The sequence below is a fragment of the Triplophysa dalaica genome, chromosome 21 (assembly GCF_015846415.1).
Source record: "Triplophysa dalaica isolate WHDGS20190420 chromosome 21, ASM1584641v1, whole genome shotgun sequence".
In the NCBI taxonomy this organism is placed as follows: Eukaryota; Metazoa; Chordata; class Actinopteri; order Cypriniformes; family Nemacheilidae; genus Triplophysa; species Triplophysa dalaica.
This window is the reverse complement of record NC_079562.1, coordinates 13,077,267-13,095,399: the sequence shown is the minus strand read 5'-3', so window position 1 is coordinate 13,095,399 and position 18,133 is coordinate 13,077,267. Positions and strand designations below refer to the sequence as shown.

At 36.9% G+C, this 18,133-nt stretch overlaps 1 protein-coding gene across 1 annotated transcript in view; it reads right to left on the bottom strand.

Annotated features, from left to right (window-relative positions):
- Positions 1 to 18,133, bottom strand: part of wdr18 (WD repeat domain 18) — a 47,338-nt gene that overhangs the window by 20,115 nt on the left and 9,090 nt on the right. The window contains exons 4-7 of the mRNA XM_056734883.1: positions 17,221 to 17,362; positions 6,368 to 6,511; positions 1,693 to 1,757; positions 19 to 143 (exon numbers count right to left, since the gene is read on the bottom strand). Of these exons, the coding sequence (XP_056590861.1) occupies positions 19 to 143; positions 1,693 to 1,757; positions 6,368 to 6,511; positions 17,221 to 17,362 (476 nt within the window). The remainder of the gene's footprint in view (positions 1 to 18; positions 144 to 1,692; positions 1,758 to 6,367; positions 6,512 to 17,220; positions 17,363 to 18,133) is intronic.

Sequence of the window (18,133 nt, the reverse complement as noted above, 5' to 3'; positions counted from 1 at the left end):
AAGGAGAGAGATGCTCACCTTTGTGGGTGATGGAGCGTATACACTGCTTGCTTTGAACATCCCACATCCTGACAGTCTCGTCATTGGAGCCAGACAGCAGGACTGTGCCGTCCATAGATACAGACAGACATGTCACCAGATTTCTGTTCAGGAGGAAACAGATTGTTAAAATTGTGGTGACAGTAGAGCTCAGGTGCAAAACTATATCGGCTTTAGTGTGAAAACCTGAAAAATGTGTTACAATTCAGCCACAATGAATTGATGCTTGCAGGTTCTCTGGTGCACAAACAAACAAGTCTGCATTTAACAGTGTGAATCATAATATAAAACAACTCTGGTGCACAAGTTAGCACACATAACAGCTTTTTTATCTTATATTGACTTTGGAAAGGCGCAATATATACAAATTATTATTATAAGGTACAATTTAACTAAATTACATTTATAGTCAAACAAACAAAAAAATGTTCATATTTGTGTTGTATTTATGCTTCAACATATATGAAAATAATACAACAAAGACATGAGAATTCCCGCACAGATTTGGCTACATATAGAGTTTAAAATATCCTCTTGTTGTGTTTTTTAATGCCACAATCGACAGAATACAGTCTACAATTTTAACACAGACCTGCTGCCATTGCCAAACAAAAAGACTGACGACAGCTGTAGTTAAACACAATAAAATGAGCGGTGTGAACAGAAACGGTCATCAAAAATGCTTGCGTTTCACTTCATAACACTTGAGATTAAAAAACGACTGTCTTTTGTTGGTGTATTATGATTTGGGTATGTGTCTTAAAATATCTCACACATGCCCAAATCAGAAACTGGGGAACAAGGTTATTTTTTGTGTTCATACTGTGTCAATGGGGCCAATGTTGTTTGGTTATCAAAATCTTCAAAATATCTACGTGTGTGTCGGTCATACAGTTTGGAAAGACCTAAGGGTGAGTAAATGCTGAAAGTATTTACATTTTTTGGGTGAACTATCCCTTTAAGACTGCATTCAAAGGGACAAGTAAATTATACATTCATCATTTTGGATTGATTTATAATTATTAAACAAGTAATTTTCATTTTATAACCGTGTATGCTGTTTTTTGTATATATTTAATTTGTCAAATGTGATTAAAAATGTGTTAAAAGCACCACTCAAAACAGGGTGTCCCAAACCGGGGATCCTCAGGAGGAGAACATCTCAAGGGGTATTTTTGAGCAGATGATTCAGGCTGATAAAAAAAGTCTACTTTACAAACATGCAAAAAATTTATTATTTGTCAACTACTAGCACAATTAAAAAACTGTATTCTCACAAAAGAGATACTCTAAAGTGAACATGTGTTCCTTAAAGATATGGAACACAATGACAAATTACACCCTCCTGCCACCAACAGCCACCACCAATTCTATAATCCACGCTGTGTGCCACCTGAAAACTTATAGCACAGGTGCTCATCTTGGCAGCCTCCAACAGCACAGCAAATGGAGGCTGCGATTACACCGCCTGCCTGCATTGGCACACAAGCAGAGTTTTTACACAAAGCACAGAGTGAAGGAATTTAATCCAAATGAGACCAGATGAGTTCCAGCGTAGACACCAGAAACTTTCTCCCTTTCTTCCTTTCATCAACTGAACTTTGGGCTTCAGATACAGACCCATGGAGCACACCAAAGAGCAGACATCCTCACCTGTGTCCTATGAACACCTGGTTGCCATCATTGTCCGTCTGGAAGGTTTTATCCCGGCTTAAGCTCTGCCAAGCAAGAAAATAAAGAAAATGAGACGAGTGAGAAAAACATTTACTACAAGCAGACTAAACAGTCCTCTCGCCAAGGATTTTGTTCCCCCAGAGTCAATCAGCATCCAGTCCAGGTACACACATAATCATGTTCTATCCAGTGGCTTCCATTAGGTAAAGGGGGATTCAGTTGTGTCTGTCTTTCCTAAACGGCCTGATCGATTGACTTAATGGCATTAATTAAGGAATAGGATGTGGGAGACGTATGGTGGCCTGGACCGGACCACTGCTGAGTCAAATCATTACATCACCTCTTAAAAAGGCTTGCAATAGGGATCATCAATAATACATGACAAGAAGAGTTTAAGCCGGGAGGAGATGTCTGGCTGATGTGGAAGAATTTTTCTTATACGGAGTCACACAATTAATACGGCCGGATGCCTCTCTGGTACGGAAATAAAACCCATGTGATAAGGAATATTTTTGAAAGACCTTAATTAAAATAACAGCCCTAAAAGCTAGTAGAGAATTTGCATTTTCTAACTATAGGTTCCCTAAGGAATTGGTAATGATTTTAAAGCTTTGGCTTAACAAGTACAATAAGATTTGGGAAATTACTAAGATTTTAAACACAAATTACACATAGTCACAACTCAAACGTGTGTTTAGGTATATATTTATGCTATCCAAAGTGACAGAATGCTTTTAGGTATTTTTTATCAGTAGTGAGTTTTCCCCGGGTAACAGCCATAAAACATAATAGCAATATAATACATAATGACATTAAAGTCTCATGAATAACGTCAATCATAATTTTTTCAAAGCCCAAAACAAATTCCTGAGGGAACACCAGAATTCCGGGTAGGCTAACAAATATACATTATGACTGATCAGCTCAATTGAATATAAACCATAAAGTATTTAAATCAAAAGGATGAAGATATGATACTTCATATCAAATAATCATTTTTCGCATAACATCTAATAACTAAAAAAGGCAAGAGATAACAAAAATGTGTGTATCCCACTTTCTTGCCAACAGATTTTCAAAAGGAATTTCAACCAATCAGAACTTGACGATCGGGGTCGTTGTTTTGGAACGAAGTCAGGATGTTTATTCCCAACCACCTAACGCTTCTTATGTTTCAGCCATTACTCTAACTGCAAAATCAACTTTTAAACAGTACAGCCAAATAATGAAGAATGTAAAGACCAGCCTGAGAAGTCCAGGAGATCTGAATCTAGGCTTTGAACATGTTGAAAGGTTTTAGAGACGTGAACAAATAAATAAATCAGGAAACCCTGCAGACTAATAAGGCGAAGAAATTCCAGACACAGATTCTAATGAATAAACGTGAGGCAGAAATTCCCCAACTTGTCATTACCAGCTCATTAATGCCCTGATTAATGTTTCAGAACGATGATGAATATATCTGGACACAGTGGGGATGAGTTGAGCACCTCAATTTGATACCTAATTACAGCACCACCGGAATAATCTTTAAGCATTTAAACCACTAGATCAAATTTAAAAGATGATTTTAAAGATCTTGTATTTAGTATAGTTATGAATAAAATGCAGGTATTGACACTCATTATAGGAGATAAAATAGCAAATTGTCCTGTTGAAAAGTTGGCATGCCCTTGAGACATGTTACCTCCTCTGGCTTCAATGACTACTTCAAGCTCCCCAATTGTCCTGAGAGATAAAGCTGGATCTAACATCACTGAGCCCCTGTGGTTGAGAACCCCAGTGAAGAGCATGCTGGGAAACCAAATAACTTACACTTCCTAGAGGATTTTTGTTTAGAACCCAACAAAGTCATTGAGGCTTGAGAAACTAACATTTAATACAATGTTATAAAGGTATGTAAACAATCATAGACATATAATTTGCATGTATATTTATGAACTAAACTTTACACCAAGTGAATTTTGCAAAGAGGACCCTAAACTTACCCCAATTAACACACACATAAATGTGTAAAATTAAGAAAGGTCTTGAGGAGAAAAAAATGATCTAACTTTTTCTGCCTGAAGCAACTTCTGTTAGATTTGCGATTTGCAATGTAATCTTATGAATACTTTAGCTCATAGTGTAAGCCATATGATAATTAAAGCACTTTATTAAGTGCTGACCAATAAACGCTGCCAAGAAGTTCCTCCGAAGTGTTCTCTGTAATACTCTTATCATTTATGAGAGTTTTTCTGTCACCCTTGGCTAATTCACTAAAAGTTTCAAAGCAATGGTCTGCAGAAAGCTTCTTTTTACACTTTCTCAAGTACACGTGAGTGGTTTTAGCCCATGCAAAATGTGGGTATATGCCTGAGTATAACGTAATTCTGAGTGATTGTTAAAGAATTGCTTACTATGATATGATATTCTTTCTATGATACATTGCCTGGGATTTTTTCTCCCAATTTTACAGTTTGCTTGATAGCACATCTCTGCTCAGTTTGAGGCATCATTCATTTTGGTACCAAAAACAATTTGATCCTTTTCATGAGCCCAGTAGTATTAGATTGTATAATTTGACTAATAAATAAACTGAACCGATTTATAAAGTGCCAACTAGATAAGCATAGCACAATTGCTAATACACTCTTAAAGTGATAGTTTGCCCAAAAATAAACATTCAGTCATCATTTATTCACGCTCATGTCGGTAAAAAACGAATTTCTTCCTTGGCCATTATGTCTCCCCAACACCACTGTATTCTTCTGTTTCCCTATTGGATCTTTAATGGATCTTCTTGGTGAAGAGATTTCTCTGGTTGAGCTCACCCAGGTCCTCAAAGCCAAAATCACCTGCTGGGGAATAACCTACTTCCAATGATCCAGCGGGTAAGGCACTGGCTTTAAGGGAGGTTGACAAAAGCCATGACACATGGATACGTTTCATCTGTGATTCCCTTTGAGATGAGCCCTCTAAATGGATGTGAGAATGGAAGGAAACACGTTCAATTCACATCCACTTACAGTGAAGCAAGGAGCCTTGAGCTAAGCTAGGATTGAGAGCTCATCCCAATAAAAAATAATTAAAACAAGAAAATCACTTATTTTATTTCTCAAGAGTGCTGAAAATGGATTTGAAAGCTCAAACCAGTGTATGACAAAAATAAGCAAGAAAATGCATCTCAATGGGAATCAAAATGAACTGTCTACTGTAAGATCTGTGTGAAAGAAAATAAATGATAAGTGAATGATAAACAATATTATCGGCAGGCAGATATTATCGGCAGATAATGGCTAATAAATAAATTATCGGCATTGGCCCGCTACAGAAAATAACGCCGATATGCCTCGCCGATAGGAAGCTGTATTGATTAATACGCGTTTGCGTCAATTTGCGTGTTTGTGCTACAGAGAGCATGTCGGTGGTGTATTCATTTGGGGGGCAGGGTTTAAATTAGAGATGGGCATTTTTCAATTTTATATTTGAGCTAGTCAAAAACGAATATTGGAATATTTGTTTATTTAAATTAAGTTACTAATGAAGTAATTTGTTACGTTTTTATTTTGTCACAATTTCACATCAAGCTTATAATTATCATTCACAACGCATCAATATTATACCCTGTATAAAGTTTTTTAAGTGTAGAAAATACAGAAAAATATAGAAAAACTGAATTTAAACCTATGAGCAATGGGATAATGCAAAAAGAAAACATACAAAGCAAAATGAACAATACGCAACGTACAGTGAGTATATTGACAGTCTGTGTTATATAATAATATTGTTTATTTTGTTTTACATGTTCTTGATGAGAAAAAAAGGCATATAGTCTAGGTCTATTAATTTTTTTTTAAGTCTGTTCAACAAGCCAACAGTTAACAAGCCGACAGCGAGAAACCGCACTGATCTTTAACTAAAACACAGAGTAAAAATAAAGTTTCATCCTGCCCATCGTTCATCGGGAGTAGACTTTGACCTTGAGCTCACGGGTGCTTTTCATCTGTGCACTCTGCCATTTTGTAGTCTCCATTTCAAAGACACCATTGCATTAGCAAGTCTGTGATCTCTTTACCCTCTGCTCTTGTTGCTTCTTTAATTAATATGCACCAAATTAATTTTCCAAACGTTTTAAAATTATTTAGTTTATCCTCATGCAAAATGTGAGAAGGGACAGTCGCTGAAGTGACCGGGCGGTGCCCCCTTGTTTTTTTCCACCAGCTCATTCCTGGTGCTTATCTTTTTTCCCATGCCGCTTAAATTTGCAACCAGAGCCCCTTGCTTTTAGCTGCGTAAAAACCCCCTGGTGGGTATACAGCATATATCGGCATCGGCATCAGCTATCGGCTTAATTGAGGTGAAAATTATCGGCATATCGGATATCGACAAAAATCCAATATCGTGCAGAACTTAAAATAAATTTATTTTATTTTAATTTTTATCTCATCGCTACCGAGCAGACATCCAGCTATAACCTTCTCTTGCTAAAGCAGGGAACAAAAAGACAGGGTGTATTATTGCTTATGAAACAGCAACAGGCTGAGCGAGCCAATTAAACGTCTCGTAAACATCTTCACAACTGTGACAAAAACTCCGTTACAGAGTGTTTTTTTTGGGCAGCATTCAAAATAAAGGCCACGAACATATGCTGAACATATGCTGCAGTACTCACCGTGGTGCAGAGAGACACCTGAAAAATATTGCCGTCGCTCCCTCCGCAGAACAGAAAGTACTCGCACGGGTCAAAGGTCACAGACATGATACCAACATCGAAGAGGACGGACAGCAGCATCTGCCCAGAGGAAATTTCCCAAACCTGCGAGAGAAATGGGAGAAGCGCTTTAGATGTATTAAAGTGTAAAAGATGGATCAGGAAAATCTTTTAAAATCTAGTTGTGCACCACTTGGCTATTTTTTCATAATATATTTTATTTTTAAATGACTTTATTAAAGAACATTTTATTCATAAAACAGGTGTATTGCAAGTGTTTATTATATGAAATATAATAAAGCTATAGCACTCTTAATAAATAAAAGTGTCACTTCTGCAACTTCTGTTCTTTATTTTTCTGTGCTCTATGAGCCAGTACATCTTGAAATGAATAGTACAAAGAGAGGCCGATAGAGAACAGAACAAAGAGACACAGATAAGAGCGGAGAATACAAAAGGAATACCAAGACATCTGGGTAACAGTTACTCTGTCTGTCAGGACAGCAGCCTTTTCTCTCGGGGTAATAAAATCCCCAGTAAGATCTCTGGCTCTCCAACATCTCCACATTTCTGTTCCAACTTGCAGCTTAATAGCAACATGTTTGCCAAAAAGTTTGATAGTAACTCATTTGTACAGGGAGAATGCGGTGTTATCGTCTCAAATAAATGCTGAAGTAGACGTTAGAGAGCTCAGAAGCTTAGCTTTAGGAAGCTTGAGTTTTTTGCAGTGAGGACGATGGGACAACAACACAGAACCTTTAGTCCAAGCGAAAGGTCTATATCGCAGAGCCCGTAAGAAGAGAACGACCACTTTCCTAAATTTACAGCTGCTTGTAAAAAGATGGTTAAATCAATAGAAACATAAAGTTGGGGTCAAATTTTCTACTTGAAGAGAAAAAAAGACATTGCGAGTGTTTGGACAGAGCGTCGCAGCACATTCCCGCACAGGTCCAGAGTGATTGATGTGCCATCCTAAAGAAGACTAACTGACCGGAAAATAATTTTGGGTCTTAGCCAGTAGATGAACAGGATCAATCAGGACCCGTGACCCTGTCATAAAATGTCAAGAGCAAAAGGAAACTGCCCATTATCTGTAAGTGACTATTACTGGCTCAGAAAATCTATGCAGAAAGCAAATCATATTATTTAAAGGGATAGTTCATCAAAAATAAAAAAGGTCACGGTTTACTGACTCTCATGTTGTTCCAAGCCTTATGATTTTCTTTCTACACTCCAAAAACTAGGGGTGGGAGCAAATTGATTCACATATGAATCGCGATACAGTCTTCTAGCTATTCAAATCGATTCTCAAATTTAAAAAAGATTTATAAAAGATTTTAAATGTTATAATTAAATATAATAACGTGATTCCATCGAAACAAAAAAGGCAGAAGTCACCCGCAAGAGAGGTGCAGCGCCCGGTCCAGTTAGAGAGAGAGCGCACACCTCACACGGAGACACAGCGGAGCATACACGAGCAGTAGAGAAAGAGAAAAACATTCAGCCCTGTTGTGCTAAACTTCACAATAAAAAAAAACCTTTCATGATGGTCTTTCTCTGCATCTACACTGTGCACTGAGCGGCAGGGAGAAACAACGCATTCAATTCACCTTCCGCTGCCGAATTGTCAATGAGTGCAATATAGCGTTTCCCAAAACCTGTCACTGTTTAGACTTTAGAACATGATCATACTTCTGTAAATATGCACAGTTTGTTAGCCAGCTCACACACACTCAACGAGACAAATACAGTTATATTACCAAAATCAACTCTCTCATGTGTATGATGATTTTGTCATAGGATGTGTCAATTCGTGAAAGTTACTGTCGTTTGATATGTGGCACTAATGACCATTGTATTAAAATACAACATGTGACAGTTCACTAGAAGCGAAAGTGCAAACAATAGTCTGACTCAGAGCGCAAATGCGATGTAATGGCGTTTTCCGTATGCTAATTTGTATGTCAAGAATCGATTCTGAATCGAATCTTAAGGGACCAAACGATTCCCACCCTTACCAAAAAATATTTGTAAAATCTGTTCTTTACACATTTTTGCGTCTAGTTACGTTTATCTCGACATTGCATTGATCCTTTATATTTACACAAAAAAAGACACATTAAGTGTGTAAATTCCATAACAGAATAATTGCATGCATCACACAATATGTTCAAAATTGTTTTTTGAGCCTTACAGGACTTTTTTCAATGTAAATTTTAATTGATTTTATTAATTAAATATAATATCATGAAAATACTTCAATCAACCAAAATATTAAAATCTGTATCACTACATGTTTAACCAATATAAATGTTTTTCTTATGGACAAAAAGTTGCGTTAAAGACACTTACATTTTAAAACCATTGAAAACCATGTGCATAAACCTCCTCAGTAAGTAGGACAAAGGTCATGTTTTACAACTAAATTAATTAACCATCTGATAAATCAAGGCTGTCTAAAGGTCATGCGTCAACTGTTCAAAGGTCATGAGATGTATCTGGATGTCCTGACTGATTTCCATCTCAGTTCATGTAGACGTTAGATGTTTTTAACAAAATGACTAAACGCCAAACACTGATCTGACTATAGCAAATAGGCTTGACACAGAAACACCTCATGAGCTGTGTGCTGAGTGACCTCTCGGATTCCCCACACGCATCTTTGATGTCTGACAGGCTGTAATCCACTGCATCCAGATCTATTGAGCTCAGATGACTGATGAACAACAGCAGGACAAATTAAACCTCTGAATTATCCACCTGATTGATGGCAATCTGACAGCGAGCACTTTGTTTGAGGGAGAGACAGGAAAAACAAGATGGTGTGACCATGACTAAAATAATAGAGCACTTCAACATTATTTTCGTTTTTTATAGGTATGTGTTTAGGGAAAATGATAGTAGTTAACAGAATAAAACTGACAATATTTCTTCCATGTTTCAAATAAAAAAATTCTTTATGCATTTATTTGCAGAAAATGAAAACTGGAGAAACAGGTGAAAATAACAGTAAAGGTGCTCTGTATTTTTCAGACCTCAAATACTGCAAAGAAAACAAGTTCATTTTCACTATTAAGCAACACAACAATAATATTTATACATGTATTTAGAAACAATTCAAATAGATTTTTTATGTGATACAACTCGTTCTCAATCCCAACTCATCTCAAATTGATGCTCGGTCAGCGCCCATCTGGGTTACATTTGAACACGCAGTGTACACCTTTGCCGTCGTTTTTCGATGAGCAGTTAACTGCGTTGCTTTTGGCTTAACCCCCCAGACCGAGATGCATGCAATTCTTAGCATTTCATAATTATTTGTGGTTTCGATATTTTGTAGCACATAACCCCACCCTAAACCTAACCTTTTCTCAACCATATAAAACACAACACACAAATAAAAGTACAGTCACATCTATTTTTTCCAAAAACTGATCAAAAGCAGGGTAAAAGTATAACAAACAACTCGTGTTGCAGACCTTTTTGCACCGAAGAGGTACGATAACTTTATATGAAGATGCCGTGTCTGTGAAGGCACGCAGTCGACTCCCATTCAAAAGATAAACCAGAACATTATCTAGATACAGTCGATCGCAGAAGCCAATCCTTATAACAATAATAATATTTCCCGTTCAAAGACAACGAAATGACGTGATCTGTCACGAGACACAGAAGAGACAATTGCATCGAAACTGACGTAATTCTTCTTCTACCCTTGGAATATCTGTATTTTTTAACGACTTGTGACTCCTTGTATCTTGTGTTTTATATTTCGATAAATAAACTGTTACATTACCTGCTCAAACTGCCTTAACAGTGTCATGTAAACGCAATTAAACTTAAATTAAACCCTGTCACATCATCATTGCAAATTATATCTAGTATACAATTTCATACAGATGGTAAAATTAGCTTGCCCTGCAAGTCGAAAAACGACACAGAGGGGCACTGACCAAGCGTCAATATGTGACGAGTCGGAGTGAGGATGTGTTGGATAACCTTGATTATTTTTCATGTGTGTTGTCAGTCAGTCTTTCACATTACTGTTAAATGACTTTATATCTCTCCTGAGGTTTGATTTTGTTCAAGTTTAACAGACCCTAGACTGGAATGAACACAATAATTTGAAATGGTCTCCATGACTTGTATTTGTGTGCATTTATTAAAAGTACTTTCCAAATGCAAAATATGTAGGCCTAGCAAAGGAACCGTTCACATAAATGTGAAAATGTGGACATTTTTGAGTCTTTTTGGTTTACAAATAAGAAACAAAAGAAAATAGAACATAAACTCCTTTTGTTTTTACTTACGCAACATTATTATCATTTAACTTATTTCATTTTTTATCTTAAATCTCCTTACTTCTCAATACAGTATTTAAACGTATTAAATGAAAAATATTGCATGGCCCAACCCACAATCTATTAGAGTGAAAACACTTCATTCAAGGCCAACAGACTTTAGCTTAAAGAACCGGGTTATACGCTTCTCTTAACTTCATCTAAAATTTATAAACAGAGATTCGCTCAAAAGGAGAAAGTAGCCCGTGCAGTTTTCATCAGAAATCAGTCATCCTGACCTGGAAGACAAAACAACTCTGACATTGAACCTGACCAGTGAGCATCACCTTGTCTCTTTCTCTCACAGACAGAAATGTGTTAATCTCAGGTTTTTTTTTAAAACTCAACAACAAAAACAACAGCTGTGGATCCACACAGAAACTGGTAAAGAAAACTGAAACATCAGTGTTGTTAAAGATTTTAAAGCTTTCACTTGTTTAATTAAGCTTTCATCTTGAAAATGAAGATGACTATTTACAGTCAACTTGAACATTAGCTAATCAAATGCATTACTTACATAAAATGATGACATCCACACTTTGTAAATACTATCATTGCTCTCGCCAACTATTCTGCATACTGTTATTTAATATTGATCGTATTTTCTATATATTTCATATCTGCTGCAGGTCACGAGTATCTTCCTATTATGGGCTCGGCAATGCACCACTTTAACACTCGATCCTTTGAGCCAATCAGCTGAAGCATAAATGCAATGTGAAGGATCCCTCGTGGACCACAGAATAGAAAGGCATGACAATGTTGATTGCCAGATGTGCCCATTTTTTGCAATGGAAAACAAATTTTCTGACTTTAAAAGTGGAGGAGGATGCGTTTCCATCCAGATGCTGGTGGGTACAAATAAACCGTACCGTGCAAATGTGTCCTATGGTGTGAAGGCAAAAGATTTGCAGATGAACTGTTAATAATATATTAAGTTGTTGTTATTACTTGTAATATAAAATAGCAGAGAGATTTATGTTTATGTTTATTGTTTATTGTTCTTATTCTCAGTGTTTGTGTTGTCACACCAGAAAAAATAATATAGACCACTTCGCAAAATATAAACACTGGTCCAGAAGCACTTCGGGTTATGCACTTATCTTATATATATGATAATATCTTAAAGATATCCACGTAAAGTATCTTTGTGTGAATTTTAGCGGCATCTAGTGGTGAGGTTGTGAATGGCAACCAATGGCTCACTCCCCCTCCCTTTCAAAGCACTACGGCGGCTCTCACAGGACTAAGATGTCGTCACGTTTTCACTTCTTTGCTGAAGGAGATATCGTATTTACGAAACGCACTCTGTAGAGCAGTTTGTCCGTATTGGGCAGGGGTCGGAAACTCGTGGTTCTTGAGACGCATATGGCTCTTCTGCCCCCCTGCTGTGGCTCCCTGCCGTCTTTATATGATGCGTTTGCTCGATCGGATCACAAGTGGACACCTGCTGATGTAATCCGTCTATTTCGTCCACTTTTGACCACTTCTGTCCTGATTTCTTCAAGAAAAATCTGAACATTTTTCTGGGTTGCTCTGGAAGAACATCTATGTTTTGTTTATTTAATAAAAAAATATACCAGAAAAGTGTTAAGTAGGCTTGATACATGATTTTCAAGGGAAAAAAGATAACTAATAGTTACCTTTTTTTCTACAGTGAAGGTTTTCAAATCCAAGCAGTTGTCCACGTTTTGCCTTTTGTTTCAGTCTAAGGGAATTTTATATTAATATTAAGATACTGTATATCGGCCAATATATCGGTTTATTGGATTCCAATGTTGAAGAATTATCGGTTATCACTATCAGGCAAAAATTTACATATCGGTGCATCCCTAGTAATAACTTTATCATGTGATGTTGGTTCATCAGTACGCCGATCGTCTGTGCAACGTTAAATGAAGTCAAACACACCTGATATTATCGGATATCGCAATGATTTTAAAGTTGATTATCAAATTTTTGTTTAAACACATCGCCCTGCCCTATTGTTTAGTGTAAAAAAAGCTAGAATTTGTATTACTTAACTATATATTACTACCTAACTTAACTTAAAATACAAATACAGATATACAATTCTTAAACTGCTAGCAACAATTTAAGCATACAGTAAAAGCCTGTAACTAGACCAGATCAAGTGCCAACAAAACAATCCCAAAATCAAATGAAGGACTGCTGTGCCTGAATCCCTCCCAGGGAGATTTTGGCTGCTTTTCAATCTAATTTAAAAGTGAATATCAAAATTCTTTGGTTCAGCTAACCGAAAGGTTTCCCTGTCGTTCACAGGCCGCTAAAGGATAGAGACCAGACTGAATGCAGATTATGACGAAGTTCAGGTCGTGAATCCCTTCTGCTCCTCGCTGCCTCCACGGTCTATAAAATGCTCATCAGTGCTGAGGGCTCTGGTGCGACTTAGATCTAGATGCTAAACACAAATCTTCATCTCAAGCACATCAATATGCTTCTTATTGGTGTTGATGTTTAACAAAGGTCGCGCTGGTTTGAAACAATGACATTAAATCGAACAGAAAAATCAAATACAGTCTTTAAACACTGTCAGAGTCCATTGCGAACACAATGGATAGTATCTGAAGAATTATACGTTACTGATACGAAACTGACTGAATGAGTCACGGCATGCGGGTCACATACATGTCAATGTCAATAAACTGTCTTGGATTAACCCTTTGCTATCTTTGACGGATAATTGGAAGCATGTGGCAGAACATCTTGCTCGTGTCGATAAGGATCTTCCATCCATGACAATATCTACAGGGACAGGCCATGACACCGTTTTTCAAAACAGCTGAGAGCAGGGTAAATCAGAGCATTAGCACAATGAAACGGTGCAGGCAGGTTTCCCACATACAACACAAACAAATTTCATCACCGGCTCTTTGGGTGGGGGTGTGATCGATTCTGATATAGATCAGCTCCGGGGCCCTGACAGCAGCCACTGAGCTCAAATGGCTTTTGACAGCATGAGACGGGCCTGATTAAACCAGACCGCCAGCACGTTTTGTTTGAATGTTCATCTCCCACAAGAAACTCTGAGAGCATCCGGAAAATTCTTAAACCTGCTGCTATGATGCTGTGAAGGTCACGGTCCAAAGATTATTTTCAGACAGAGAGGACACTGAGGGACAGTGTCAAAAATGTACTCTGTGCATCACCTGTCAACAGTGTGTGAATTAAGAACAATCTATTATAGTTGCTAAACTAAAACTATTAAAACATGTATGATAACTAAAATCTTAATTAAAGTTAAATTGAATATGAGTTAAATAGTTAAATATAAATTGAATATCTTTACATTATTATATTATTTAAAGAAAATAGAATGATTAGCAATAAACGGAAATACGTTTAAGTTGAGGCAATAAAATAATAAACTTAAAATAAATTAAAATAAATAAATCGAATACAAAAATAATTAAAATAACATAAAAACTAAAAATATATAAATATATTCTATAGTTATTTATAATACAAGATTTTATAGAATAATATGATATTTTTTGTATTATTATAGAATAATATATTAAATATGAAAAAAACTCAAAATATTATTTAAACTGAAAACAAAACTATAATAATTCTGATTTAGAATATTATGCCACAAATATTTATTACAAACCTGAAACATTCTTTATAAAAAAAGAGGAATTCTTATCAATAAGGTTATATTTATTAACATAAGTTAATGCATTAGTTAACAAACTAACAGCATTTTTTTAAACACTGGTAATGTATGTTAATACAAATCTAACTTTTTTAATTCGTTGTATTGCTCGTTTTATTTTGTTTATTGTTTGTTCATATAGGTCATTGCGCCTAAAGTAGGGTGTGAAATGTGTTAAAACCAGTGAGTTTAATAAATTCTGTACAAGTATATTTCTCATTGTTAACAAATGCAATAATGAAAGTAATGTTGTTGCCTAAAATGCATTTTTAATGAAGTCCAAATCTTGTCTAATATTGCTGGTCTTTATAAAGTTACAGGCCACCTGACATGTAACCTGCTAAATCCTATTTCTACTCGCATTTTGCGCATGACTACTAATTGCTAATTGTGTACCCTGCTGAGGTGAGATTCCCGCTGTGGTAAACTCGACGGCCCTTTATTACCGCAGTCACCTAAAGCCAGCCCTCGCCATCTCCTCCTCCCATCTCTCTTCACTAGAGCTCTGGTGTGACAGCAACTGGCCCTGCGAAAGCCCCACGGGGGACTCTGGGTAATGAGCGAGCGCACTCACTGTGACATTGAACGCCTGGTGCCGCGGTGCCCCGGGCACACCTCCAGCTTAAACAAAGACTAAGCAGCCAGTCATTTATGACAGATCCTCACAACATGTGGCCCCATGATCAGTCATGGCTATGGATTCTTTATAATGGGCTTGATTACTTGGCGTAATCCTGTCAATGCAATGTCAATGACAAGAGGTGCGGTCAGGTGAATTGAGAACTACACCTATAGACTTATTTCTTGTGTAAAACACATGAGAAGATATTTTGAGAAATGTCAGTGGAAGTCAATGGGGACCAAAATATCTTCTTTTGTGTTCTGCAGAAGAAAGAAATTCAGACAGGTTTGGAATGACATGAGGATGAATAAATGATGATTTTTTTCTCACTGAGGTTTAATGTACTTTATCCTTGGAGGGACGTTGCTGTCACCTCATCCCACCAACCCTACACTTACCCACCCCCCTTTTCTAATCCTAAACGTATTAAACACATCATAGCATGGAAGTGACTGAAATAATGGATACAAGACTAAAATAAGGAAATACTGACAAATGTAACCTTTTAACACCCTTAAAAATGAGAAAAAGTAATTAAGTGACACAATAGCTATAATAATCTAGTCTGTAAAACCAGAATGATTGCTTTTCTAAAAAAAACTTTATTTAAAATCATCTAGGGGACAGAAACGTTCCCGCAAAAAGGCTGTGTAAACCTTGCTTCGCACGTCATGGATGTAAACCATTGGACGTGTGTAATAATGTATGGATTTGTTCTAACAGCAAGCTGGCAGATGTTTAGTCTGTTGGAAGAGAATGTTCTTATGCACAATGTCTGTCCATCCATCCCTCAGGGACATCAGTCTCTCTAGCCCTGATCTTCAAACAGTCTCCTCAATCGAATCAAGCACATCGCCCAGAGGCGTCCAGGAGAAACAGCCCTGAGTGCCAAACATCAGCACTCACACTGCTGCCTGCTGGCTATCCGGTTTAGACCCGCACGACACGTACTGACCCAGTGTCAGCGAGAAAATCTAATTCCTCCCAAGTTCACAACTCGAGAAAGGGGAAGCGCGCATTATTATGCATTTAAAACAAAATTATCCTGTTTAAGTGTTTTCGCTGGAAGACAAGAGGCTTGGCAAACAAGGTCCATGAAACGTGCCAGTCAACAAAGTACGGCCGCAAATGGGATGAAAACTTTCTTTGAATGACAATTCAAGGTCTCATCAGTGCAAACATTAATTTAAGAGCATCTTGCTCCACACTAAACAAGGAAGATAAATTATCATAAGTAGTAAGAAGTAAAGGACCCCCTCGTGACCGGATTTCTTCATGCCATTATCAGACTTAAATAAGCAACAAACTGAATTACAAGTGAGGCAGCTTTAGAACCGTACAGCTGAAAAATATGACTTCATAAATATTTATGTTTTTCAAGGGATTTCGCCGACACCGAAGAGAACAGATGAAGACATCAGCATATTAAATAAGTTATCTAAAAGATAAACAACCGTACGAATCATTTGTGTTTCCAATTTAATAAAAATAGTATGATGTCAGGAAGCATTAGAAAGGTGCGAGGCTGTGTGTAGATGTACCTGCAGATTATAAACATATGACTAAACATGTTCTGACATTTCAGAAATGATATGTGGAACACCAAAACAATACAAATGATGAATCCAATATGTTAAGCAATAAAAATATGTGTACTTATATTTATATCTTAATAATGCAATGATCTATTATTGAAAAAGAAAAATTCTGTCATCATTTACTCATTTTTTGTCATTTCAAACCTGTATGACTTTTTTTTCCCCGCAGAATGCAGAAAAAGAAGATATTTTGAAGAATGAGTGGTTGTATGTTCATGTAATGGAAGTCAATGGGGTCCAGTGTTGTTTACTAACAACGGTTACTAACATTCTACAAAATATCTTCTTTTGTGTTCTTTGTGTTTTTACTTTCTTTCTTCAACTGAACACAAAAGAATATATTTTGAAAAATGTTGGAAACAAAACAACGCTGGACCCCATTGACTTCCATTACATGAACATACAACCACTGAGCCTTTTCTCACAATATATTCTTTTGTGTTGCAAAAGAGGAAAGAGTCATATACAGATTTTGAACAACATTAGGATAAATAAATAATAAAAAAACAGTGAACTGAAGAGCAAATATTTACCGTAAGATCACATCAGAAAAAAGACTGGATACAATAACTCACCTTAACAGTCTGATCTAGTGATGCTGTGGCAACACGGGCTTGTGGTCCCATCAGGCCACAGTGGATGTCTGTGATAGGGAGGGAGTGGAGCGACAGGATGTGACGTGGTTCCGGCGTGTGTGGTGAATCCAACTGAACGACGCTGAAACACAATCGGAGGTCCAACGGGTCACAATACAAAATCTCTCATTAACATCCCATTATAAAGTCATTATTTTAAATAAGAGGCTTTGGACAACAATCGTTTATTGTGCGTGCCATCAATCTCATCGCATTTTATTTGTCTGATGAGTTAATTAAAGATTCTATCGGAAATCAATCATAATCTTACACCATGATGTCTGAGTGGACAAAGGATCAGATAAATGAGAGAAATGGAATTAGAGAGATCCAGATGGAAACTCGGGGGCCGATAAAGCGAGATGAGACAGAACCGAGCGCCATTCTGTCAGCACTGCTGCATGATGCGGCACCTCTGGGTAAACTCAGGGGCCGACCTGTCTAAAACAACATCTGTGAAACACACATACTCTACAGTCCATAAAGCTGCTGTTCTTGCATTCATGAGGTCTAATAAACAGAGTGACCTCTAACAAATGCAAGAAATGATAGAAGCAACATTCACAGACACATTGTGCAATACGAGTTAAGTTCTAATTGTTATTCTCATGCCGGTCACCTAATCTTGGCTTTATTCTTAAAACTGTGCCTTCGGGAATGATGACAAGGGGGTGCATCTTAAAATTATGTCTACGTTCATTGGTTGAATCCATGTGGGCAACTTTCCAATTACATTTTGAACTCACAAATGGATCAAAAAAGCTATTGATTTTTTAAAACGCAACAAGAAAAACATTTGACAAAATATAGCTGCAAGCAGCAATAATGGGGTCATTGGATCTCTGGCCCTTAT